This window comes from Martes martes, assembly GCF_963455335.1.
Source record: "Martes martes genome assembly, chromosome: 9".
Taxonomy (NCBI): domain Eukaryota; kingdom Metazoa; phylum Chordata; class Mammalia; order Carnivora; family Mustelidae; genus Martes; species Martes martes.
The window spans coordinates 73,241,563-73,267,784 of record NC_137896.1 but is presented as its reverse complement, the minus strand read 5'-3'; the positions used below and the strand labels follow the sequence as shown (position 1 = coordinate 73,267,784).

Here is a 26,222-nt window from a genome sequence, read left to right as displayed (position 1 = left end):
CCTGGCTGACCGTGGTAACATGCACAAACGAGACTCCCAACCCTGAACAGATGGATGCCTGTAAGGCTATGGTGAACTGAAAACATGAAGCTCGGTCACTATTCGTTCCAGAACAGTTCAAGAAGAGAGGAAAACAAACTCTGAAGTCCATATTTAAACAGCTGGACCATGCTGGACTTCTTACAGTTCATCCATATATAGTAGTTTTCTTTAAAAAAAAATACAATGATGGAAACAATGACCACACTTGACATTTTAAATAGTACATGGATTTTTTCAAGGAAGCATCATACAGATTATGGCATCTGCTATTCAATGCAACCCTGGAAGGTAAACCTGCCAGGTATTCAGATAAGGGAAGTGGCCCAGATCTTCAGATATCCAGAAGAGGGCTGTGGCCAGGTGCCACCTGCCTCCCTCCCAGATACCAAGTTGCGGGGATTTCTGTTTTTCAAGTGAAACACAACAGATTCTTTATTAAGAACCTGAACAAAACAAAACAAAAAAATTGTCTGCACTTACTGAATTGTCTACACAATCTTCAAATACTATTATCTTTTTCTATTTTTTTTTTTTAACTTAGATCTTTCTGGAATGCTCTTCCCACTAACTTGGTGGGGGACCTGGGACAGATAATTAGCACCTCTGGCAGATAAGGTGACTGAGGCCTGCAGATGTTAAATGGCTTCTCTAATTTCAAGGCAGAAGCCATTCCTGACTCATTAAATGTCTTTTCCACTATTAAACAATTTTATTCTAAACATACTTCTTCACAACTCTTCATTCTTCAATAAATTAAGAGTATCTGGTGCCATTTAGGAGGATTCACGCAGTCGGTTCCTCCCCATCTCCCTCCCTCCCCATTACCAAATCGCAAAGATTGTAGGAATGGTCCAATAAGGGATCATTTCGCAAACTTGAGTGTGCACCAGAGCCACCTGGCAGGCTATAAAAACACCAACTGCCAGGTCCCACCCCACAGTTTCAGAAGTCAGGCCTGAGAATTTATATTTCTAGCATGTTCCCAGATCACACTGATGCTGCTGGTCTGGGGACTTACCTTTGAGAACCACTGCAATAAAGCAGTCCATTGTAACAGTTTCATTTATTTACTCTTTAACAGACTTGGTAACTGCTATGTGTCAGACTGGTTATGCCAGACTTTTGTCTTTATGCCCCTAAACTTTGTGAAATGTAGAAAAAAAAATAAAAAAGGTAATTCAATGATAACCAAAAGCAGTATGTAAAAATCACAAAGTGAGCAAATGGTTCCACTTTAAATCTTACAGGAAGGGAATCCAAGGAGAGATTCTGACCTCTCCTCCCTCTGGGAATACTTAGAATTAAGTGGCATCTGAACTGGAACTCAAAAGTAATAATCCCGACTGAAGAAATAATTCCCAGTGCAAGACACTTAGAGAGCAGGGTTTCAAGAGCAGGGAAATGCAGGGGAGATTTAGGGAATCCTGAGTACTGTTAAGGAAAGAGTAGCAAGAGCTGGAGATAGGAAGGTCAGCCAGCGCCAAATCCCAAGACCTTCTGCAGAGAGCTCTAATCAGGGCCCAGCTTTAGGGAGGCCCAAGAGTTGCGGGGGAGGGGTGGTTCAGGAAACCAAAGAAAGAGGCTAAAACAGAGGGAGATGCAATGGAGCAGACCCCTTTCCAGGCCCTAGGCATGTGAAGAGGTGACCAGAATAGAGTCATCAGAAAGCCTCCTTAGCAGTCAAGTCATTCAGTCCCATTTCACCACCCTAAGAATAATGGTCTCTTTCCCTCGTCACCTCCTCTTCCTCCTAGCTGGCCTCCAACAGTCCTTTTAACGGACATCCCACATCCCGGTCAAACACTAAAGGAATCGGTATTCCCTTGTCTGTCAGAGTTCCTGGCCCACCAAAAACTGGGAGCACCACATGTCCAGAAATCTGAGCAGTCCTGAGCTCATTAATTTTCCATGCCACCAGAATACGTTCATGGTATCTAGGGAGCGGGTGCGTGGCTCAAACCTAACCGACACTGTGTGGTCCTAGAAGAGATCAAATTTGTAGTCAGAAAGCCTGAGTTCCGGAGATGTAGCCTTGTGCCAATTGATTTTAACCCAATGCTCCACTTATTTACCTATAAACCTTAAGAGTATCTGCCCCAGAGAATTATTACTAACACTAAATAAATGCACACTTATTTAGAACTCACTATGTAGTAGATTCCACGCTGGGTACTCTGAATAGTCTCATTTAGTTAATTTAATTATGCAAGATGATACATATTAAAGTTAAGTGCTGTACATATTAATAGTAATTATTATTATTATTACAGCATCATTCGGAAAGAATTCTAATTCACAAACCTGCTAAGAACTTTACAAATTGTGAGCTGAAACTCTGGTAAACTGGTAAAAAAAGATACATACATGTATTTTTTTAAAGATTTTTATTTATTTACTCGAGAGAGAGAGATAGCAAGAGAGAGCACATGAGTGGGGAGGAGAGGGAGAAGCAGGCTCCCCAGGGAGCAGGGAGCCCGATGTGGGGCTCAATCCCAGCACGCTGGGATCACGATGGGAGCTCAAAGCAGATGCCCAACCAAGTGAGCCACCCAGGTGCCGCCAAAAGATGTATTTTTTAAAAACTGGTGACTTGTGCCACAAAGTTTTCTGGGATTAGACTAGCTATAGTACTGGCAGGTATCCAGACCAAAAAGCCAATCTTTTATGTTTTCATTAAATCCAGAAATGCTCTTTTAATTCTTGGCCCCCACCCCCAAAAAAGAGTCATCAACTGTCAAATCTTTTCACTGACACTTGAAGGCTGACACTTTACATCTAAGACCTTTACATTTTCTTCATGAAAAGGAGGAGGTGTAGGCCCAGGGATACACTTTCTATAAGGCTTTTTATAAGGTTTAAGACATATGCAAGATAAACATCTCAGTACCCTAACAAACTGGCAAGTTCTAAAAAACTTGAGAATAAATTTTCTTCACAATTTGTGGACACAAGACCAGCAATATTTTTTTCCCTAAAAGAAGAAACTAGGAACCCCCCACCCCGCAAAAAAAAGAAAGAAACACAACAAGGCAAATCTGATATCATCTAATAAACCGCTCTGTAGTCTCCCTCTATGTCCCGCCAAAGACAGACTACTCCCCGATTCTTTCTAGACAGTGGGACAAGTTCATTGAGCCGGAACAGCTAAGAAAAAGCACCTTCTCCAGAAATACCAGGTGCTAGATGCCAGGGTTAGGCTGCAAAGAAAGCAGAAGTTCATTTTGATGCTTTTCAACTAGATCCTGTCTTCACTACAACTCCACTGCCAGGGCCAAGAGAATCCGGGCTCTCTGGGAAACAGGCAGGAGAGAGGAATCAGGTTAGGGTGCCCATTTCACAATGTAACCTCATTACTGTTGTTATGATTATTGTCATTATTGCAGAGATAAAATAATGTCTAAAAGTCTAGGAGAAGCTTAGAAAACAACAATGTGCAGCCTGAGCACAATAACGCTTGTCACCCTGGTCAAGCTATTTGTCTTCTCGTCTTTAAAATCTCTCAGGTGTGTTCCAAAGACAAGATAACATATATAAAGCTCCTGCTAACATGACTGATACCTGGTAAACACTCAATGAGATCTTTTTCGCACCAACCCCAACAGAGGAGACAAGAAGCTTTATGGAATTCCTGGAATGTGAGCAGTCTTACAAATTTATAGGAATGATTTCCATAGGTAAATGGATGGGTCAGGCATTTGAGGCAGAAGGCAGAAGATGAAGCCAAAACCCAGGGCTTGGTTTTATGAAGCACTGTAAGCCTGCCTACCTGGAAGACTGGATTGGAATATAAGAGTTGGTTGGAACAGGAAGTACTCAGGGTAGGGCCATTTTGGGGATGGTGCAATGCCAAGTTAAGGATTCTGGAATTTACTTTACACCTTAGGCAGAAGCAACAGCTTCTGAGTATAAGAGTAGCAATATTCTCCTATAAGGAATTAAGCTAGCTCACTTGAAACTGGAAAAAAGGTATTATGAACCTGTTACAAACACATTTTTCTAAACATGTAAAGTTGAGTTTTTTGTTTATGCAAACTTAAAAAAAAAAACTAATCCAACTTTAAAGATACATGCACAAGCTCTGAGGAAGGTAACTTAATTTTGTAACTTAATTTTGCTGAAGAACAATTTGGAAGAGAGAGAGAATGCATGCACTTTGGGTGTGTCTCAGGTGTGCTGGGTATTGGTGGTTAACGTTTGAAGCCATCAGAGGCTGAAGGTCCTGTCTCTTGTCTTATGCCAGGAGAACTAGTGTGACAGATATCACTCCACATCTCAGTCCCCCAAATCAGACTGTAAAAAAAAGTCATACTTATTTGCTTCCTTTCTAAGTAGACCAAATACATTTTAATATCATACATTCCTTGGCCCAAACATCCTACCTCATCCCCTGGTCCCGCCTGAAATTTTTAGGATCCACTGTGAAAATATTTGAAATCAGCAAAAATGCAGAAATATCTCCCACAAAATCACAGTACTCTCAGATTCTCGAGCATATTTGCTAAATTAATAAATTCATTTAACGGGCATTTAAAAAAATAAATTCAAAGGACCAGTTTATCAATATTGGGTTAAAAGTGCTCAGAAGGATGATACTCAGAAGAGTAAAAAAAAAAGGGGGAGGGAAGGGCAGCTTTGGAGGTACGTATAAAATTAAATCAGATGATATAATCTATACATCATCAAAATTGTGGTGATTGGAAGAATGATAAATACAAACTGGGGGTAGGTATGGAAAAAGATTTTAGCAAAAATTCTCCCTAAAGTTGCTTAAAATGTCATCAGTTCCATTTATCAGTACTAAGGAGGATGCCTGTTTTTAATTCTCTTGGGATACACCATACTTGAAAGTTAATTCACCCTTTCTCAGTTCCTCAACATGGGTGGTTTTCTGTTATAGAAATACCAACACCAAACTTGTGTAACTCCTAAACCACAATATGCAGAAATAAGAAAGTTAACTGGAAGGAACTACATTAGGGAGCAAAAGTCATTAAAGAAAAAAAAAACAAAACAAAACCCTACCACACAAAATGTGAAGCCCACAACTTCTGAAGGGATTTCCTTGAGAAACAGTAACCAGGTAAAAAAAAATCAAGGGAGCATGATAATTTTTTTTTAAATTTTCCTCTCTCCAGAGAGAACAGTTTAAGACATTTCCTGTGCGTACGCTCCACCCTTCTTAGTGAGCAGTTTTACAACCATCCTCAAAGCTTTCAGATAACAGCCTTTTGTTAAGGGTGGGCCTGTGACTACACTGCTCCCCACACCTTCTTACATCTTCTTGGTTTTGTATTTTTTCTGAGACTACGTGGGCTGACTGGACGTTGGTAATTGGTTTTCGGATCAAGGATCCACCACTCGGTGCGTTCTCCTCGACAGTATGACACAACCGAGCGGGGAGACTTAGTCATGTTTACTAGAGGTGCATTCTGAATTCTCAAAACCTAAAACTACGGGGCTTCCAGCACAGACCCAGAAGATAACAGACACAACACCATTCCTCTCCTTACCATCAGCAATACCTCCCTGCCCCCACCCCCAAGTTTTCCCAAAACACAAATTCCACCTTCAAAGAGCTCAAGGAGAATGAGGCAAAGACACATAACCATTCCCTGGAGAGAATGGAGCTGTTTCTTACAGCTAACCGCCCCAGGAATGCAGCACAGACTAGCAAATGTTTAAAATCACGTCCTGTTCTGCCTCTTGTTTTCCAGAAAAGTGTCATTACTGTCAACTATTTCACAAGACAAATAAACCTGTGAATGAAATATATCTTTCCTCCCCTTCCCAATGAAAACATTCTAGGATTGAGCTGCTTCCTTCCTTCCTCCTTCTCACAGGAACCGCATTTGTGGCACTGAGAAGAGTTAAAATAAGAAACACACAGTGTGTGAAGGCCACTTTTTCACAGCATTAGTTAGAGCCATTCCTGGCCTACTACTGATCCAGGGGCTTCCAAACGGAAGGAGTTCTGTTTTCAGTTATGAGCCCTTTTTCATTATGAGCTCTGAGAAAACGACAGCCAGGCCTGCTGGTAGGGCAGGGACAGCCACGGGCTGCAGGGGCCACCCCAGCTGTGGGCGGCAAGCCCATCATCCCCCACGCTGCTGCACACAGGACCCTGCTCTCCATAAAAATATGTGCGGTAAAATACTGGATTCATTCAATTATTTGAGACTAATATAGACGCCAAGAAACCTATAATTGATCCAACTAATCCAACCCATAGCATTGGAATGACAATAACTGGCTTTCATTATAAATTATATAGCCCACTAAATTGATGGGAAGGCTCTCCCCAACACAATACATCAAAAGAGTTAAAATTAGGCTTCGGAATCAAAACTGTAATTTACCCAAGGCTTAGGAACAAAAAGACCACTCCCTCCTCCCCTTTGCTATTGTTCTACAGGACTGGGTGTCGAGCAGTGCACTTTACACCTTTAGGATTCCCAGAGGTAAGAGGCTGGGGGGCTGGGAGACAGAGGCGACCCGGAATCAAATGCTTGCATACTAATAGGTCTATTAGCATTGATCCACTGAGCGGCAAAGATAGCTAAGAGGCCAGAAAATGTGTGCTCAGTGGGTAGCAGATACCTGACAACCGCGAGTCGAAAGGACAGGAGAGAGAGAGAGAGACAGACAGACAGAAAGGGCCTCCAAATGGTGGCTTTTCTAGAGTAGAGTGAGAAACTGTCTCCTTTAAGGAGTGAACGGGGTGCTCGCAGCCAACCAGAGGCTTTGGGGCTGGGCCGGGCGGCAGCCCGTCTTCATTAGGGTCACGTACCATATGGCACAAATAAAATCTCGGAACCCCCGTAGGCACAGCCCCAAGGCAGGCCTGGCCTTTGGGAGGCGGGGGCTTACCTTGTAGTTGCTTGAATCTCCCTTCCAGCTGGTTGTAGTTGTAAGGCACCTGCCCCGTGTAAGCTGGCGACAGCGGCCCCGAGATGCTAGATGTCCTCTGCAATTCCATTATGCCCGGCGTAACGCCCCGGCGGGCTGCACGCTGGAAATCCCGCTCCGGCCCCCTCCTACCCCCATCCAACAAACAGCAGCTTCCGCACGGCTTGGCTCCCGGCCCCGCGAAAAGGGCTGGACCTTAGGCAAGCCCCATTCCGGTCTGAAAGTCCCGCAGGCAGATCTGATAGGAAGTTGGCTGCAGGAGAGTCCACCTTAGCCCCGCCGGGAGTTACCACTCGGGGATCTAATTCCTTATTGCTTTCCTTCCTTTTGTGGCTCTCGACTAGAAGCTTGAAATAAATTACCGAGGAGGAGCGGGAGGACGGAGGGAGGGAGGAAGGTGCAAATCCTACTTTAAAAAAATTTTAAAATATGGCCAATCCTAAGCGTGCCCCGGTCGCCGAGCCCAGGAGCTCGCGGGAGCAGTACACACACCTCCTCCCGGCTGCCCGCGGCGGCCGCCGGTTTGTAATTTAATCAGGAGCCACTCTCCGTGCGCTGGGCGGTGATGTCACCTGATTAGCATAACAGCATTGTAGAGGAAACGCAGGCTGTACCACGAGGAGGGGCGCGGGGGAGGCCAGCCAGCCCGCGGCCCCCCACCCACAGGCGGCCCCGGCGCGGCGCGCGCCGCCTCCTCCGCGCCGGAGCCGCCGACCCCCGGGCAGGGCCCAAGACGCGCCCGCCGCGGTGGTACCTTCCCAAACAAAGCTGCTGGAATTACAATCTTTTGTTGAGAGCCTCATGTAACGGAAAAGTCTCCGATTACTATCACATGAAAAGGAGGCGGCCCGGGAGGGTGCGGAGCCCCGCAGGTCCCCCGCCGGGCGGCTCATCCACTGCTCTGCGTCTGTGGAGATAAGGCGGCCACGCGGGCTGCGCACCTGGGTGCGCGCGGCGTCCCCACTGCGCGGGCGCCAACCACTCGGCGCCGGCCGGGCCGGCCACCGTGTCAAAGTGGGACACGGTCACTCTGGGCACTCCACGGCGAGGGGAGGTGTAAGTTCCGCGCACAGAAAAATCTCAACAGACTTCTGCGGCCCTCACAAGATGTTTGGCGGAAGGTTTGTAACACTGACCCTGTAAGACAACTCAATGCTAGATTTACGGGAGCACTGATTTGCAAGGCATTGTGGGTACACAGGTAAACACCTCAAGGATCCCTGACCTGAGGAGTTTACGAACGGATGGGGAGATAACAGAAATTACCCTCAAATCCTACTTTGATTTGTAAAATGAGTGTCCTGAACTTTTGGGTTCTTCAAGATATTAAAACACTCCTCCTTAATTTCTCCCACCAATCTCAACCAAAAAAATTTTTTTTAAAAATCTACAAAGAAAAGAACAGTGATCAAAATGTATTTTGGGGAAGTAACTGATCCTCGTTTTTTCTTCCCACCTTCCCCAACTAACTGCAGGCAGACAACAAATCACAAATTTGGCTTTTCCACATGGAGCCCTGCAGCAGTACTCACTGAATAAAGTAATTTTGTTCCTAAGGGATTCCAATCTGCACTAAAGAGGTGGGCCTCCACTCCAGGATTACTTTTAGTCCCCAGGGCACTTGTAATTCAAGCAAATACATCCTGCCCCCAGCTAGAGTTAAAATAAACCTGAAGTCTAGTTAGCTGTTTAACTGAGCAACTCCCATTCCGAACATCTACAGCATAGGCTTTTAAATACAACCAGTGTCAAACTTTAGCTTTTGAAAGCCAGGGCCAGGATTTGAAGGCATTTCTCATCATCCAGAATGTAGAGTAATTTCTAAAGCCCTTTTAACCACCCACAGCTGCAATTCACAATGCTGACAGGAATGTGGCAAAATGGGGAGTTACTGGGAGAAGCAAAGGACTAGGATTCTGAAGACCTGAGTTTCTAGTCCATAGGCTCTTAATCGCCTATGACCTTGGAAGAAACCCTGGATTCTTTCTAAACCTCTCTTGTCAGACAGGGATAATTAATGCTTACCTCTACAAGGTCAATGAGGGAATGATGTGAAAATGCCCTGACAACAATCATTCCATTCAAAACTCGGAATGAATTTTTCAAAATGCCCCTTGCATATTTCCCCCCATGTACCACACATCAAAGCTCAAAAAATAGAATGGAGAATTTTCTGAATTAAGATCTTAACAGGACAGGACCTTCTTCACTGTTAAAATACAGTATATATTAATATTAAATAAACTTCACTATTAAATATGAAGTTTTAAGTCTCTAAGTGTCCAGCTGTGGGCCAAGACAATGAGACTGCAAAGTGCTTGCCAATTTACAATGCTTTATTTTTAATCTTTAAGCCACTTAGTGAATAGAGTATGAGTCACCATTCTTGGAGTCTCCCTTTCAGCTCCCTCTGGTATGGGGAAGTAGGTGAAATAAGCTTTCTAATTAGCCAGGTTACTACTAGGTGATGGGGTTAGAGGCTGGGACTAATATAGCCAAAGTCAGTACTAAAGAGCAGACTTGGAACAAGCCAGGCAGAGTGAACACATACCAAGTAATGGAAAGAAAGGTTTTGCGGCTGGGGAAGGGTTACTACCCCGGCAGGGGTAAGAAGTGGGAATCTATTTGCTGTGATGGGCAGGGGAAGAGGAGGACACAACCCTGATGACTCATCTGACCACCTCCAACTCAGCAGTGGGGAGGAGGTAAAGGAAGGCCAGAGGCACTCATTCTTTATTCCATTTGGTATTTACTGGATGCCAACTGTGTGCAAGGTACATTGCCCAGTGGAGGCTTCAGAGATGACTGGGCGAGTTCCAGGCCAACAGAGATGGGACAAATATGCAAACAGTCCAACACCAGAGAAACAGACAGGGGCTAAAGGAGGGGGCTACAAGAGTGCAGAGGATAAGGGAGAAACAACTGCCTAGGAAGACAGGCAGAAACACCTCCATGAGGGCCTGGCATTATGACCAAACCTTGAAACACATGTAGATTAGCAACAGGCTAGGAGAGAGGAAAGCCTCCTCTTCTAGTGAGGGGTGGCTGGGAAATAAAGGCACCAAATGGACTGTCCCAGGAATAGCACCAGCAAGTACTACCCTTTGACTGGAGCATGAGGGATGGTCAGGCAGGAGGGAGACACTGAGGGAACTAAGCCTGGGCTGGAAACTATTAGAGACTTTTCAGCCACAGGACACAATCTAGGTTGGGCTCTAGGGAAGATTAATCTGGCAGTGGTCAGTTAGAACGGGTAGAAAGGAGAGAAGCCGAAAGCGGCAAGGTCACTCAGGTGGTTACTGGAGTTCTCCAGGTCAAAGGACTAGTCAGTGTGAGGCAATAGAAACAAAAAGGAACAGACTGATGCAAGAGTTAATCCATAGGACTCTGGTAACCAACAGTACGTGGGTGGGAGGTTCAAAGGCTAGGGTGATGGAAGACTCAGGGGTTTTTAGAGCTGGCTGCGGGCTGGAGGGAAGGATTAACATTTCTTTCTGTATCTGAGTTACCTGCAGCACCAAGGGGCGACAGGCCCAGAAGCAATCAAGGAGGTGGAGCAGGAGCTCAAGGCTGAGGAGAAAGTCCCATGTACAGTGAGAGAGACTATAGTGGGCTTAAACCCGGGAAGGAAGGTAAGAGGCAAGTGGCTGGGCACAGAGCCCTGGGGAAGGCCAGGGTCTGTGAGGAAGAAGAAAATACAGTAGAGATACCAAAGAGCTACAGAATGACAATCCATGAGAAGAAAGAGATACTCAAGGAGGAAATGGGTTAGGATGGCATCATGTATTGGAAAAAGAAGAAGGAACCAGAAGTCGGGGAATATGTGATCCAGTAGGTGAATGAGGAGTCAGTAGGTAGTAAAAGCCAAAGTGAGGCTACAGGAATGAAAGAATGAGGAGCAAAGGGAAGAAGAGCAAGAAGGTAGAGGTAGTGAACAGTGAAAGGAGCAGGGGGAGGGGCTCCGGGCCAGGTCCAGCTGAGCATATCCTCCATGCAAAGGTTCTAGCCCTGAATTGCCACAGGTAAGAAAAGGCCAGTGGGAAAATGGCTCTAAGATATGGGTAGGGCAGCCAGCCCTAGCCAAGAGGAGATACCCCTACCTTCAGAAGCAGGAGGGAAAGGACAGGGACATTGTAAGGAAGAAAAGAAATTTAAAGGAATTACCAAACTCTGACTTAAAGCAAGAGGCCAAGGGTCCTACCCACAGTTTATCTGTAGTACTCTAAGAAGAATCCTGGAGACACCTATGGCAGAAACACAGAGAATGTGAAAGGGAACCTGAAGGGGAGCAAGACAGTTTTCAGAATGCTCAGTAGTCAACCAAGCTTTTACAGAAACAGACTGTGTGATTTCAGCCTATTCCCTCGATGTTTTCTAATCTAAAAAACTTGTGTCCCTCACCCAGGCCAGGGATATCAACACATGTGGCCAGTTCTGGGAAGCGGCTGTGCCCGCCTTCAAGCTGCACCAAGATTCCAAGGCATAATGACAAGTGGCCACAACTGACGGGCACTGTCAGCAATGGGATCAAAGCACCTGGAGTCCAGGCAACATGTATCCATCATCCTCGTGGTGCCCTAATGGTAAAACCAAGGCCCTACAGTTATTTACAGACAGCACAAATTAGGAGTGCTGTGGTCTGCTGAAAGGCCCCAGTCCAGAGTACTCGGGTTCACCTCTCTCCTGAGTGCCACAGAGAAGCGAGGTCATTGCACATGTGTCTAACCTTCACCGGGCCTCACCTGGAGATCAAACAGGTTGGAGTTTATGGTCATAAAAAATTCCTTCTGGCTCTAAATGTATTTATCAGTGATAAATAATCTCCCTTCTCTCTGAGACAATTGTTGTAGCCCCAATTATCATCAATCTCCATATAAGCAATTGGCCATAATAACAGTATCACATTAGTCCAGCACTTTGGAATTTTCAAAATGCTTTCACATACATTTTCTCAAGTGACTAAACCTATGAGGTTGGTATTAGGTCCATTTTGCAGACAAGGCAACTGAGATTCAGAGGTACCATGCCTTGCTGTGGGCTCTACAGCTGATGAATGGTAGAGCCACACCTGGACCCCAGACTGACCAAGTTTAGCCCTGTTTATCCCATGTACTTAGAGCATATTATCAGCTACTAATGGTTTGCAAGATTTTCAGAAAAAAACATAAAAAACTGGATAAGTGGTATCAGGATACCTAAAACCCAAGTAAACCTCCACAGGAACTTATGCAACACTTAGTTGGGTCAGGAACAGGCACATTTTCTGCTCTTCACATGGAAGTTGCTACTTTAAGGGTTCTCTTGTGAATGGGTTTTGTTTGGTCTTGTTTGGTTAGGTTTTGTTCCTTTTCTCATACTTGGATCTATACACAAAGATTCATTATATGATTTAGCATGTACCATGTGAATGGAAACACTAAGCTGAGATTAAGACTATGTTTGTCCCAAGAGGCTTTATGAAGTCTGAGAGGTTAAAAAAAAAAGAAAAAGAAAAAAGACAAACGCCTTCCCTGCATCACAGCAAGCTTGAAAGGGTAAACTATGGAGTGTTCATTTCCTGAACATCTAAACATCAGCAAGACTGCAATGCCTGGGAGGGGATGGCCAACATGCGAAGATGTGATGGGATGTGTACACATTCAAGGACTTGAAAAACCAACCCAAGAGCTGGGAAAGAAGTGGTGGGAACAGGGAAGGATAGAACACAACAAAGTTTCACATAGAAAGTGTTTTGCCAAATTCTCTGCCCTTTCCGGATCTGCCTTTCCTTCATCTGGACAACAGCTGGACGACCACAGCCATTTTCTCCTGAGTGTTTCTTTATAGGAAACCAAAATAATATTATTAAAATAATCCTCTTCCACTGGTGTGGCCAGATAGAGAAGCAGGCTCCAAATCATGCCAGTGCATTTATGCTTCCTGGAACTGAAGCTTATGTGATCTGTCTCATCTCTCTGGCCCACCCACCCACCCCTTTCTCCAGCCAGCCTCCTGCCCACTGGTTGCAGTCTTGAATCCTTACCTGTGCCCATTCTTTTTCTGCCTCCCCTCTACTGTACAATGCCCCGAGATCCTCCCACCCCCTAACTACCTAGTTACCACTGTCTTTTCTCCCACAGCCTGCCTCAGTTCGTATATTCTCAAAAACCCATCCCTGATTATGCACAGGGAACTGCCCTACATACCAGAAAGCTCAACCAACTAACCAAGCATACCACCATGAAATCCAGTCAAAAACAGAAAACAGAACTACCTGGAACCTTCTTCCCCTGCCCTCCCGAAAAGGTACAATTTTCAACAAGTCCCACCGTCAGAACACATCTCTGACACCAGTGTTTCTGTTCACTGCTAGCTGCCTGCCACCCTTCCAGAACTTCTCCTTTCTCCCCAGTGGCCCCGCGCACACAGGGCCCACAGCCTGGGCAGCCAGAAGCAGTCAGCAACACGTCATGACCACGTGGCTCCTGATGATCGGGCCTAGACCATTGCTCTGCTTCCTCCCAGAGCATCACCCGCGGAGCATTGGGGTCAGAGTTTAGAGGAGTAAAGTTGCCTAAAAACTGATGTGGAGTCTGGGAATCTGGCTCTGCTACTTTCTAACTCTGTGATTCCCTGAGCCTGAAATGTTGGCACAACAATGGGACCAACTTCATAGGGTTGTTGTGTAACTGAGATAAACGTTTAGGAAAGAGACATGTTGGGAAGACAGCCACACTGTGCAGCTAGGATTACTCGTCTTTGAACTCCTCACAGAGGAAATTTCAAAAACTAGTTCTCCCGGGGCGCCTGGGTGGCTCAGTGGGTTAAAGCCTCTGCCTTCGGCTCAGGTCATGGTCTCGGGGTCCTGGGATCAAGCACCACATCGGGCTCTCTACTCAGTGGGGAGCCTGCTTCCCCCTCTCTCTCTGCCTGCCTCTCTGCCTACTTGTGATCTCTGTCAAATAAATAAAATCTTAAAAAAAAAAAAAAACAAAAAAAAAACAAAACTAGTTCTCCCCCTACCTTAGGCCACCAAGGAGGCTACTGGCTGGAGGATGTTGTAGGTTTCCTGTGGAATCACGGAACCAGGCCAGGGACTGGAGCGGGTACCCCTCTTGATCTCTAAACAAGGGCAGTTCAAATGGCAAGACCAGTCCACTACCTGGGAAGTGCTCACAAACCCCATTTCCTTCTCTGTCACTCACCCCATTTTACACTGGGAAACACATATTCAAAATTATATTTCATAATAAAAATAAAGCAGTAACAATTCAGAGATAACAAGAATACTCACTATGAAACGAGTTACCAAGGGCCTATATTTTTACAAAGGCCAGTATTTATTTGAGGTGGGCTATCAGATTTGATAGTTCAGGACTTAGAACACCTAGACAGAAAAATTAAAGGGAAGACTAAAGGTACTTTTCATCTACAGCAATTGCTATCTTTTTTCTTTAGAGGATACAGATTTTTTCTCCTCTCTATCTCCTATATACACTCATACACACGCATAACTTCTACAAAATTATCTGGTTACATGGCTGCATCTGAAATACCAGGGCAATTTAATTCCCATTTATATGTTTTTTCTGTTTCTTGTTCAGCTGGTCACAGCAGAATTGAATACCAAGTACCTGACATCTCCGCTGAGAAGGAGAAAAATGGCAAATTATACTCAGTAACAAGTACCCAAGGTCCTGGGGAAGGAATGCAGTTTATTGAATCTTCTACCCCGCCAAACCTTATCCTTGCATTCTTATCGCATCTGTTATCTGCACATGCAAAGCTTCCCTGTATGGGCAAAAGAATGCCCCAGTCCAGAGGCCCCACCTTTGGCAAACAGGTGTTGCTATGCCTGTGAATATAACACCAGCCAGAGCCAAGACTGGGCTTCTCTGCTACAGGCACAGTGGTTCAAAGGAAAAGAACATCCAAGGAATGCAGCTGGGGCCAGGCCTGCTCTTGCCCAGATTGTCTGGTTCTGCTTTCCGCCTCCCAACATGGAGGGAGAAGGCTGACACACACGGTTGTTCACAGCCACTGGGCCAGAGTTTTACAAGGAAGCAGATGGGGCAGTGAGAAGATGCTGTTTCCTGGTGGCACAGCTCATGGGAAAAAAATGGTAGAGAGGAGATGCAAATCTATTCTTTGTGAAAATAGGCCTCTGGACCCTGGCCTCGGGTCTTCTTCATACCCACGTTACCTTTTCCAGAAGCTTACCACAGACTGGCTGTAATGAGAAAGGGTGAGAAGAGCAGATTAAACAGGCCCCCAGAGAGGGAAGAAAGAAGAGGGAGGGGAGGGAGGCAAGCCTCATCATCAAGGCACAGGCCCCGTACCTCCTGGTCCACAGAGAGTCAAAGTCAACCCACCTACATGTGCTTGGGCCCTTCTGGGAACACAGGCCACACTGGAGGGACCCACAAAGTTATAAGAAGTGATTTCTTCTGTGCAGGCACTTTGAACCTAGCTGAGAAAATAGGTCAGACAAATGGGCAGACTGACGGGGACACGGACACACACACACACCGCAGCATGTAACAAATGAAGAACAGGGACAGTTACAGAAAGTACCATTCCAAATGGATCAACAACAGCACCTCTCTACTTGGCTGAGATAAAAACAGAGCAGAGTGGGGCTTCTCCCACACAAACTCTCTACTGTCTTACATGCGATTTTAATGTGGCTCCTAGCCAAATCCCTGCCAACAAGTGCCACAGCAACAGGAGAGTGCAGGTCATTATATTTGTTAATTAGGGGCGGGGGGGGGGGGCGGTATTGTTTCTTCCTCTTTGAAACACAGGTCCCGACTACCCAGCTGTAGGACTATGGAACATGGTGTGCGGCCCTGGCATGTTCAAATGTGAAATATTTTAAGGGTGCAGTCATTTCTTCCTTCTCAGCACCTGAGTTTCTGCCAATCTCTCGATGAGATAACACAGCCTCCTTCCCACAAGACTTTGCTAGGCAGCCACTCGCTGGGCACAGGCCCTGAATAATTCACGCTCAGCCCAGTCACTCAGGAGCACCAAGGCCCGCCAGCTGCCATTAGCTGGAAGGCCAGCTCCAGACTTACTGTACAAGAATTACCGACCATCAACTACCTCTGAGACCTTCTGTAGAGAAACCAACCACTCTTCCCACTCTTCCCATTTTTAACTAGGTACGTTCCCACCAGATCCAAGTGTAATTTTTACTCTAAGGAAGACAGATGCCAGTACCAATGGCTTGAAGAGAAAGGGACGCCCTCCAACAAAAGCACAGTAGGGGTGTCATTTCCCCATTCGGGACACTGAGATGATGTGGGGAAAAGACCAGACACTATGCCTGACACGAAAGATGTTCAATAGATGCCCAGTCCTCATCCCTTCCTCCTTCTTGTCCCTCTGCTCTGGCCAAGCCTGATCCATATCCCGCCACCGGTTTTGGCCTTTCCCCCCGTCCATGCCTCTGCTCTGAGTGCTCCCTTCTCCTCTGTCGGAAGTCCATCCATCCTTTAAGCCAAGCCCCAAACATCCCTCCTCCAGAAAGATTTCCCAGATTATCCCAGCTGACATCTCTGCTCCTTCTCAGAAACCCTACACCTGTACCGTCAGCCCCCCTTGCCTGGCACCTACTGTGCCCGGCCCTGGAGTATTGCTTTTCTTGTGCACCAGTCTTATCAGCCTAATTAAAATAATGGAAGGGGCACCAGTTACGGACTCGAGAGAAGTGAAAAATGGGACTCCAGTCTCAGCTTTTGTCTACCGGCCTTGTGACCCTGAGCTGGTCCCCTGGCTTCTGGGATTTTCTCCCTAAAAACCACGGGATCTAAAATCCAAGAAAAGCCTCTGGACAGATGGCTGTTAGAAATACACCACAACCTGTTTTCAGGCAGATGCAAGTCTTGGGTAACCTTCACTCTACATCCCCAAGCCCAGTATCCGCTGCAAAGCAGCTGTTCAAAAACAACTCAGCGGTTTCAGAAGCCTGAACAGAGCAAAGGCTCCATGGGGGAGCTGGCACCAATCAGAGGACTGCAGAACCTACTCCACACCACGTGACAACCCTTGGTCTACACATTAACCCTCACAAAAAGAAGAGGCAAGTTCCAACCCCCACAGGTGTCAAGAAGGTCCCTTCCAAAATTTCCCCACCTAGGCCAACCATTTCATTTACAGATAAGGACAATGAGGCACAAAGAGGCATGCCCAGAGATACAGAGTAAGTTACCGCAGGCCCGAAATTAGAAAGCAGGCCTTCTGGATTCCTGCTGCCTTTTATTTCTAGGGCAAACCAGGAGCTGAGGACAGAGAGAATGGCAGCATTTCTCTGTTAGAGAGGTGGGCCCAGGGCTCAAAATCAGGAAAAGCTCATCTTCGTCCCCTCTCACCTTCCAGCTTCCAACACCAAGGTGAAGACAACAGGCTCCTCCTAAGTGGCAGATGATGCTTATTTTCCACATTCTCTGATGTCCAGCATGTCCCAGGACAGACAGAATGAAAACCCAGACCCTTGCACTAACAGCTACCATCCTGCCTCACAGACCAACATAGTATCAAACACACTGCCAGCCCCAGGAAACTTTCAGTTCCCTGCATTGGACTTTTCATTATAATTCTTTGGATGTTCTGAGGGAAGAGTTACTTAGGAGACATTTTTTAAAAACATCTAAGAGATGGATTCATTGATTTTAACTAGAATTTAATGACAGGTAAGGAGTCAAGAGAGCTAAGAGAGAGACAAAGTTCTTTTCTGAAACCTGACATGTTCATCTCCAAGCACCTCTCCGTTCACCTTTTATTACCATGTCTACCATCCTCTTAATTATCATCTAACCAGGAAAAAACACAAATTGTGGCCACGATGGTGCCTTTCTCCACTACACCTTATTTTTATAACATAATAAAAGCTTCAGTAAAGAATGTAGAGAAATCGGAATGTTTGTGCACTGCTGGTAGGAATATAAAACAGAGCAACTACCGTGGAAAACGGCACAGAGGCTCCTCAGAAAATTAAAAATAGAATTACATATGCTGCAGCAATCCCACTTCTGGGTATACATCCCCCTACCCAAAACCTGAAAGCAGGATCGCAAAGAGATATCTGCCTGCCCATGTTCACTGCAGCATTTTTCACAAGAGCTGAGCAGTGGAAACAACCCAAATGTCCACTGATGAATGCACAATGTGGCATAAACACACAAAAGAATATTATTCAGCCTTAAAAAAAAAGGCAATCCTGTCCCATGCCACAACACGCATGAACCTGGAGGACGTCATTGCTAAGTCATTATGAGGATGTCATGAAGAAAGCCAGTCAGAGAAAGACAAGTACTATATGATTCCACTTAATGCAGTATCGAGAGTAGCAAAACTCCTGAAAACAGGAGAATGGAGGCTGCCAGGAACTGAGGAGAGGGCGACGTGGGGGGTGGGGGTGGTTAAGATGGTAAATTTTATGTGTTTTTTACAATTAAAAATAACTTTTTTTAAAAAACCACTTTATTAAAGAGTCGGGGAAGTAGTACCAGGCATGGGGACAAGCAGCAGGTGTAGAGCTATGTGGTCTTTGTCTGGCACTCTGAAGCTCAAATATTCTCAGATGCTATCGACCAGCACACTGATCCCTCCAAGCCCACTCTTCAACCCTTAAGAGAAAAAAAAAAACTTTATGGGAATCCAGTCAACTCTCATTTATATATATATATTTTAAAAGCCTGAATAAATTAGTTATTGATTCCAAGTTGCTTCCAAGCCACACATCTGTGCACAGCACTGTGGTCACCTCCACGTACCAGTTACCACTGCGGTTATTAGGCCTTAGCACCTCCACAAGTCTAACCTCCATGAAATTGTTCAAAAACGTTGTTTTTCCAGTCAGCATCTCTGAGACCGAACCCCCAAAACACAGAAACAATCAACTGGCAGCTTAGGAACAGTGAGTAGCAACACATCATAGTTAAGCAGGAGTGTGCACACTGACACATTTTGGGTATGTGTGTATGTGTGTGCGTGTGCACACGGGCCCCCATGTGCACAGGACCACCTTGGTGGATATTAAGTAGATAAGTTTTCCTTACTCCTAAGGTTTTATGATACTCTAGTGTCAACTACTCTGCCATACTTGTATCTGCCCACCCAGCTAGAGAATACTGATGGCCTGTCAAGTGTGGGCACATACATAGTTCTCCGTCAAGAGTAACTTTCGTGTAGGGGCACCTGGCTGGCTCTGTCAGTGGAGCATGGGACTCTTGATCTCAGGGCTCTGAGTTTGAGCCCCATATTGTGGGTGGAGATTACTTAATAAATAAAAGTTAAAAAAAATAATTTTAGTGTAGTAAGGGTTCATGAAGCAAGAGACCAAGATTCTTACCGCTCAAAATGTCCTTCTATCCTGCCTATTAGGTGATGGAAGGGCAAATGGCAAAAATCATTACACAGGAAAGGGGTCTGTAATTTGAGGCAATTCTAATCAAAGATCTGGTACCACCCTATAAGAATCTGCATTTCTGACTCATCAAACATAAAAAGGTTACCAGGAAATTAACAAGCGCCTAGGACTTGAGTCTGAGTCACATAGCAGTTCTTACTTCATCGAGAAGGACAAAGGTTGCTATCATCCATATACCCATACACAGTTTACTTCTCACTATATACACAGAAACCACCAGGAAAAGAGACCAAAACTCACCGTGGTAACAAGAGGATGTTGGCCCACTAACTGCCCAGGAGCTCACACACAATCTTAGAGGTTTAAGGGATGTTGGGATCTAACCAGCCCACCCCCTCATTCTGCAAATGAGGGAAGTGAGGCTGGGAGTTATTTCTCTCCTGTCTCCAATAGCAAGGCCCGGTGGCGCCCAGATGTCCTGGCAGCAGTAACAGTACCCACAATGGCCTGCTATCTGAGGCCACTTCTGTAAATACCATAAAAAAGCTCTGGGACCCAGGGTCATCTGGCTGACTCCGTTGGGAGAGCACATAATTCTTGATCTTAGGGTTGTGAGTTCAAGTCCCACACGGGGTACAGCGTTTACTTTAAATGAATGAACGAATGAACAAACTTTTTTTTTGAAACTTTGTGACCTAAAAAAAGTTTTCCCAGGACCCCTGGGTGACTCAGTCAGGTAAGCATCTGTATTCAGCTCAGGTTATGATCCCAACCAAGTTCCTGGGATCAAGTTCTGCATCAGGCTTCCTGCTAAGCAGGGAGCCTGTTTCTCCCTCTGCCTGTTCTGCCTGCTGCTCTCCAACTTGCGCTCGCTCACTCTCTGACAAATAAATAAATAAAATCTTTAAAAAAAAATTTTCCCCTAGATAGTAGGCATGTTACCTTAAGTGCCCAGCTAATATCTATCACTTGGTAGGGTCACTGGGTACCTTCACTTATTGAATTTTAATTCTTCCCAAAAATGAAAAAAAAATCCACTTGTTTTTTTCAGGTTGTACAACCCACCAATAGTCATTTCTAGGATTGTGTATTTCCATATCATATAAGAAAGACAATTCACTCTGTATCTTTTTAATATACTATTTAACACAGATAAACATTTGGCCTTATTTTTTTATAGATAGGTCACTTAGGCCTCCCTTTTTAAAGTGGTCACATTTCGCTTGTGCTTAACCCAAACAAAAAGAAAAAAAAAAAAAAAAACACTCTTTAAAATACCAGATTCCTAACTCTGCTTTCCAGTTAAGTATAGGTAATGTGTGTCCTGCTGGAAAAAGTTTTAAAACAAGTTCAATCACCACTGATGTCACAAATGAGTATTCATTACTTAAAACCAAAACACAAACTGTGCTCTAATTTCTGTTCCTCCAACAATTCTTATTTTCTGACTTTACTCAAGGGATCTCAGTCTTACTCAGGATTCTCTGATATGGAATAACTGTAGGGAGAGGTACAAGATTGTCCCCCCATGAAATAAAGGGCATTCAGAGACCTACAAATACTTACTCGAAGGAGAACAATTTCGAGTAGAGTTAGAAAAGGCAGGCCAAAGACAGGCCTCAGAGGCTTTCAATTACTGCCCTGGACCTCAGAAGCCTCTGACTTTTATTAGCACTAAAGCAGGCAGGCTGGGGCAAATAACAACCCAGTTCAGAAAACCTCAGATTGCAATCTGTACAATGGGGGCTAATGCCCCCTACTAAAGACTGTTGTTAACATTATAGTAATATTTTTATAATCTTCTCCAAGATGAAAGTGGTACACAAATCTTACATATTATAAATAATCCCACTGAAAATCTAGTAATATTTCTTCTTTATTATCCCCTGATACCAAACTACAGCTGTCTCAACAAGGAGGAACATGCAGGAAAGCTAAATAACCCCCAGGAAGGACCAGCCCTCTTCTAGTCCCAGCCAGCCTGTTCAACTGGGATTTTCTGTGCTAAGCATGTCTCTCTTCCTCCAAGAAACATAGGTCTCTCTCTCTCTCTCTCTCCCTCCCTCCCTCCCTCCCATCTTGGCTATTTGCAGGGGGATGTTGAGGTGGGGAGTAACTTCTTAACCTCCATTCCAAGAAAAGTTTTTAAATATTTTTACTGTACTTTCCCCTGAATCATTCTCTTGGTAAATGTTTAAAGTTGTGATCATCTTAATGAGGACAGAGTATAAACGAAAAATGTAAAGCAGGTCGATGTAAGAGAAGATGCAAATGCACAGAACATAACAGGTTTTGTTTAATTATTTTTATTAAAAAAATGGACATCTTTTTCAGGGCTTTTCCTGCCCCCCAGAAGGCCTGAGGGTCACACATGTCCTCTAAACACCACAGCGACCAGCCACAGGTCACCACTGTCTGTAAGCCACCAGAACATGTGCCCTTTGAATGGTCCTGCTTTCCCACCTTGACTTCTCCTCTTCCACCTTTACATTACATTAATGTAATCTTTCTCAATATGGAAGGCCTCCTTTCAGGAGGAGAGAAGAGCCCTCTCTTCAGAGGTTTCTTTTTTTTTTTTTAAGGAGAGCAAGCAGATGGGGGAGGGGCAGAGGGAGAGAAAGAATCCCAAGCAGTCTCCACACTCCGCTCGGCATTGTGGAACCAATTGCCTGGTCTGATCTCCCAACCCTGATCATAACCTGAGCTGAAATCAAGAGTGGGATGCTTACCCGACTGAGCACCCAGGTGCCCCCAGGTTTATTCTCATGTGAAATGTTGTAATCAACACTTCACACACATGCCTACTTCGTGCAGACGCAGAGTCAGGTGCCCTCCACATTATTATAAGATTTCTCAACAATCCCACAAGGTGGACTTTTTGACTCGAATCCTATAGAACTTGCTCACTATTTTATAGCTGGCAAGTGGTAGAACAGGGGTTTAATCTTGGACCCCAGGCCTCTAAAGCCATTCTTCCTTTCTCAGCAGCAGTCCTGAGGTAGACAGTCCTGGATGGCTGAATGTAGACCCCCGGAACACTGGGTGTCAGGCCCTAGGGGGACCTCCAAACACGAATCCAGAGAGGCAGCCTGAGTGAGCCTTGGAGCCCATATAGTTTCCAAATGCTGGAAAGAACGCAGACTAATCTGAGGTAAGGAAAACGTGATATAATTCGGAAAATTGGAGGCCATGTGATAAAGGAAGAAAAACAAAATAGCAGCCTGCTTTGCAGATTCATGACCAACATACCCGACATAACCCTCACCTACCCCAACCATCTGGCAACCAAAAGAAAAACTTGGCATGAGGCTTTTATATACATAACCAAAACCAAACTCATGTTCTTCCCTCCCGTTCCCAGGCTCCACAGCCCACTGGAGAGCAAGTCCTCAGGATTCTACCTCAACAGTTAATGTCCTTGCTCTCTCAAGCCCTTTGCCACTGCCCCAGTTTCGGGGCTTCCTCCTCATCTCTTCCCAGGACAAACATGACCTTCTCCTAAGATGGTTTTCTCCTAAGATGGCTCCCCCACGGGGTCCCCAGAGGACCCCTCTGGATACAGAAGTCCAGTGCTGTCAGCGGTTCTCAGGTTAAGTCACCAAGGGCTTCAGGACCCCTGGGGGTAGAAATCTAGGGGAGACCCCTTGGTTTCATTCAGGCTGGCTCCAAATTTGCCATTTAACATAATGAGGTAACAAATTAAATTCCATTTGAAAATATAAATTCTCCAGAGCTACATGTTGGAAACCACTGGCCAAAGGGATAAAAGCTGAACTCCTCAGTATGGCATTCAAGGCACTCCTTGTCCACGCATTGAGTTTTACTCAAGCTTCTTCAGCACTTCTGCACGTGGTTCCCTGACAGAGCCAGGCACCATCACGCCACTCATGGCACCATTTGCTCAGCCTAAAACTCCCTTCTACCCACTGATGCTGCCTCTCCTGTGAGAAGTGAGAATCTTCTCTGCTGACCACAGACTTGTGTTTATTTCATCACCTATCTCTGTATTTCTAATATTAATCCCAGTACCTAGTAGGTGCTCAATAAAATTTCACTTAGTCATTCGCTAATAAATGAATGAAACAAAAAATCAAATACCACCTTACTCATTTAATAATCATGATTCACAAAGCTTAAAAACAGAGAGGCTGCTTTGATGTCCTTTTAAATGCACCTGCTACCACAGGATTTCCTGTTAAAAAGTCTAATTAGTAGATCAATAGGAGCATTTAAAAAAAAATGTAAGAGAATAGAAAACATCATAGCATCTCATGTATTCAAGTTCAGCATTATGTTGTGAAACCTAAATGTGGGTGAATACACAAGTGCACCCATATACATTAATTTTTGTGTGTACTGATCACCATGTAAAATATAATTACTACTGATACTCTGCTCAAATTTTTTTCTGTCAAAATCTTAAGTCAGTTATAGATTGGATCAACATGATCAGTCTGAGTCTTCTGTTCAATTTAAAAAACAAAGAAACGTTATCCTCTCTGATAAAATTCAGTTCAGACAATAATGCTGTTAGGTGTGCCAATTAAAATGGCTCCCTGAATGTGAGGGGGAGCTGAAAAAAAAAAAAAAAAAGGATCTTCGTGTGGGCACACCTGAAGATTACACCTGATTAAATGCACAAAGGCATCTACACAAGCACACCTGTTAATTCAGTGCTGTGGGTTTTGGGTTTCGAATTAGTATCAAGTATATCCTCAGTCTTGCCTCTTCTCCATCCTGTATTTCTCAAGGCAGTCTTGAATACCTCTACATTATTTACAAGCATCCCTTCTGACACTGGCCTTCCCTCAAATGCTTGGAGACAACTCCATGGATCGTGTGTGTAGAGGCTCAGGGAAGAAGCTGTGAGAACACACTAATCCTCTATAGAGGGACCAGTTTCAGGTATAAAGTTTTGTGTTTTCATCATAGGGACGTATGACGGGCTAACTGATTTGGGCTGCAAACTCATTTCTCCAAGATCGGCTTCGGGACTGTCAACCCATGGAACTGTCAAATCTGTCTCAAAAAAGGTAAAAATCGACCAAGGGCCAGGTGGGCTAAATGATACACTGCCAGTCCCGCAGAAAGGGGCTGGACAGCTTTTGTTGTTGTCAACCTAAGAAGAAAAGGTTTAAATTAAATACCGGTTAAAACAACGGCAACAGCACTCTAATCCATGGGTACCTAGTCTGAGGAATGAGTGGCCTTTGGCCATCATAGTGAAATAGAAGTATTCTAGGAACCATAAACTGCAGTTACAGTGTTCCATTCCCTGTCATGCTTGGTCACCGTATTCACCAAATTCCCTATGTCCTGAAAGTCACAGTATGTTATTCCAGGAGGACAACTGTGGCCAGCATTTACAAATTTGTAAAGAACCATTAAAGCATCAAACTCCAGCTGCTGGCACCCACGGGAGGCTAACTGACGCACGGGAAAACAGGCAAACTGTCAGCCAACCTAGGAGTGAGCGCCTCTTTAGAGATGCCCCATCAAGCACCTTCAGTATCCGGAAACGTGGAAGGTAAAGAGACAGCTTTTGAGAGAGATCCAGAAACACTGTAATGGCCTGGGGAAGTTCTGGACAAGTATATCTTTATCTGTAGCTCTACTGGGCAAAAAAGCGTAGAGCCCTAAGGGCAGACACTTGGAACAAAAAAGGAAGCAGGGGCGAGATCGAGAGCATCATGTGAAAGAGATCTGATCCTCTGTGTAATGGTTTGTACCAGCTTAAGAATAATGCCCCAAACTTCCAAAACCATCTCTGTAAGTTAATACTGTAGTAGAGGAAAGAGATCCTGCAAGAATGAAAATCTAAGACCAATATTCTGTGGTGAGAGAAAGACTAAACTCCAGATTCTAATTATCAACTCGCCCTGTTTCTGCTTATAATTAAGGAGGGAAAAAGTGTTTCAATAATATACACAGAAAGTATCTCAAAAGATATGCATCAAATTTTTAAAAGGAATTATCTCTTGCATTTTAATGTAAAATTCTTAAACACAAGAACTAACTTTTTGATGGGTATCACAGAAATTAGGGGCAAATTTTCCTCAGATGAAGTAGAAACTTGGTAGCTCTGACCATGTATGGGCTCTTTAATCTGACAAGTAAAAGCACCAAACTGCATTTTGATTTCTATGAGGCACTGTAGGAAATGTTGACAGAAGTATTATTCAGTCATGATCTCAAGGGGTTTCCTGATCAGCTAGAGAGAGAATATGGATAGGATACACCCACCTTGAGCACACACATGAAACTAATATAACTCAGGGGGTAGGATACAGAAATACAACAGCCAAAGAAGTTTCTTGAAAAGGTCAGTGTGAACCTCACAGGAGATAGCTTCAAGGAGGAGCCAGGGCTCAGGCTGGAGACAGTGGAGAGGCTTGGGTTTCCTGAAGGCTTACAGGGAGCTCCAACAGGTAACGAACGTAGGGAGAGCTGGGGACTGGCAAACAGCCCAGCATCTCTCTGATGCTGTTAAGATGCCTCCAGACACAATCATACGACAAGTAAAGCAATTTCACATCGGTGCTCAAGAAATCTAAGGAGTCTGCAGAAACTTAAACCTGTATGGCAAAATTTTTCTCAGCCTCACCCAATAACATGTGTCCATCGCCCAATTATGTCACTACCTTAGGGTTCTGAAAATTCACAGGTTTGCAGGAAAGAGGTCAAAACTCAAGCTCAGCAAATTCCCTTGAAGATTACACCAATGAGAATAAGGAAAAACTGTGGAAATGGGACATGTTTTTCTTTTTTTTTTTTTTTTAAGACTTTATTTATTTATTTGGGAGAGACAGTGAGAGAGAACATGAGAAGGGGGAGGTGCAGAGGGAGAGAGAGAAGAAGACTTCCGCTGAGCAAGGAGCCTAATGCGGGGCTTGATCCCAGGACCCTGGGATCATGACGTGGG

The 26,222-nt window shown here is 44.7% G+C and overlaps 1 protein-coding gene across 2 annotated transcripts in view; it reads right to left on the bottom strand.

The window, feature by feature from the left end:
* The window catches only part of SPTBN1 (spectrin beta, non-erythrocytic 1), a 195,932-nt gene that overhangs the window by 102,642 nt on the left and 67,068 nt on the right, over positions 1-26,222 (bottom strand). Inside the window, exon 1 of one of the 2 annotated variants that reach the window (XM_080812622.1) lies at positions 6,910-7,455. The exons of the other annotated variant lie outside the window; for it this stretch is intronic. Within the exon in view, the coding sequence (XP_080668748.1) occupies positions 6,910-7,018 (109 nt within the window). The 5' untranslated portion in view covers positions 7,019-7,455. Of the gene's footprint in view, positions 1-6,909; positions 7,456-26,222 lie in introns of those variants that run through there. 2 annotated transcript variants of the gene reach the window in all.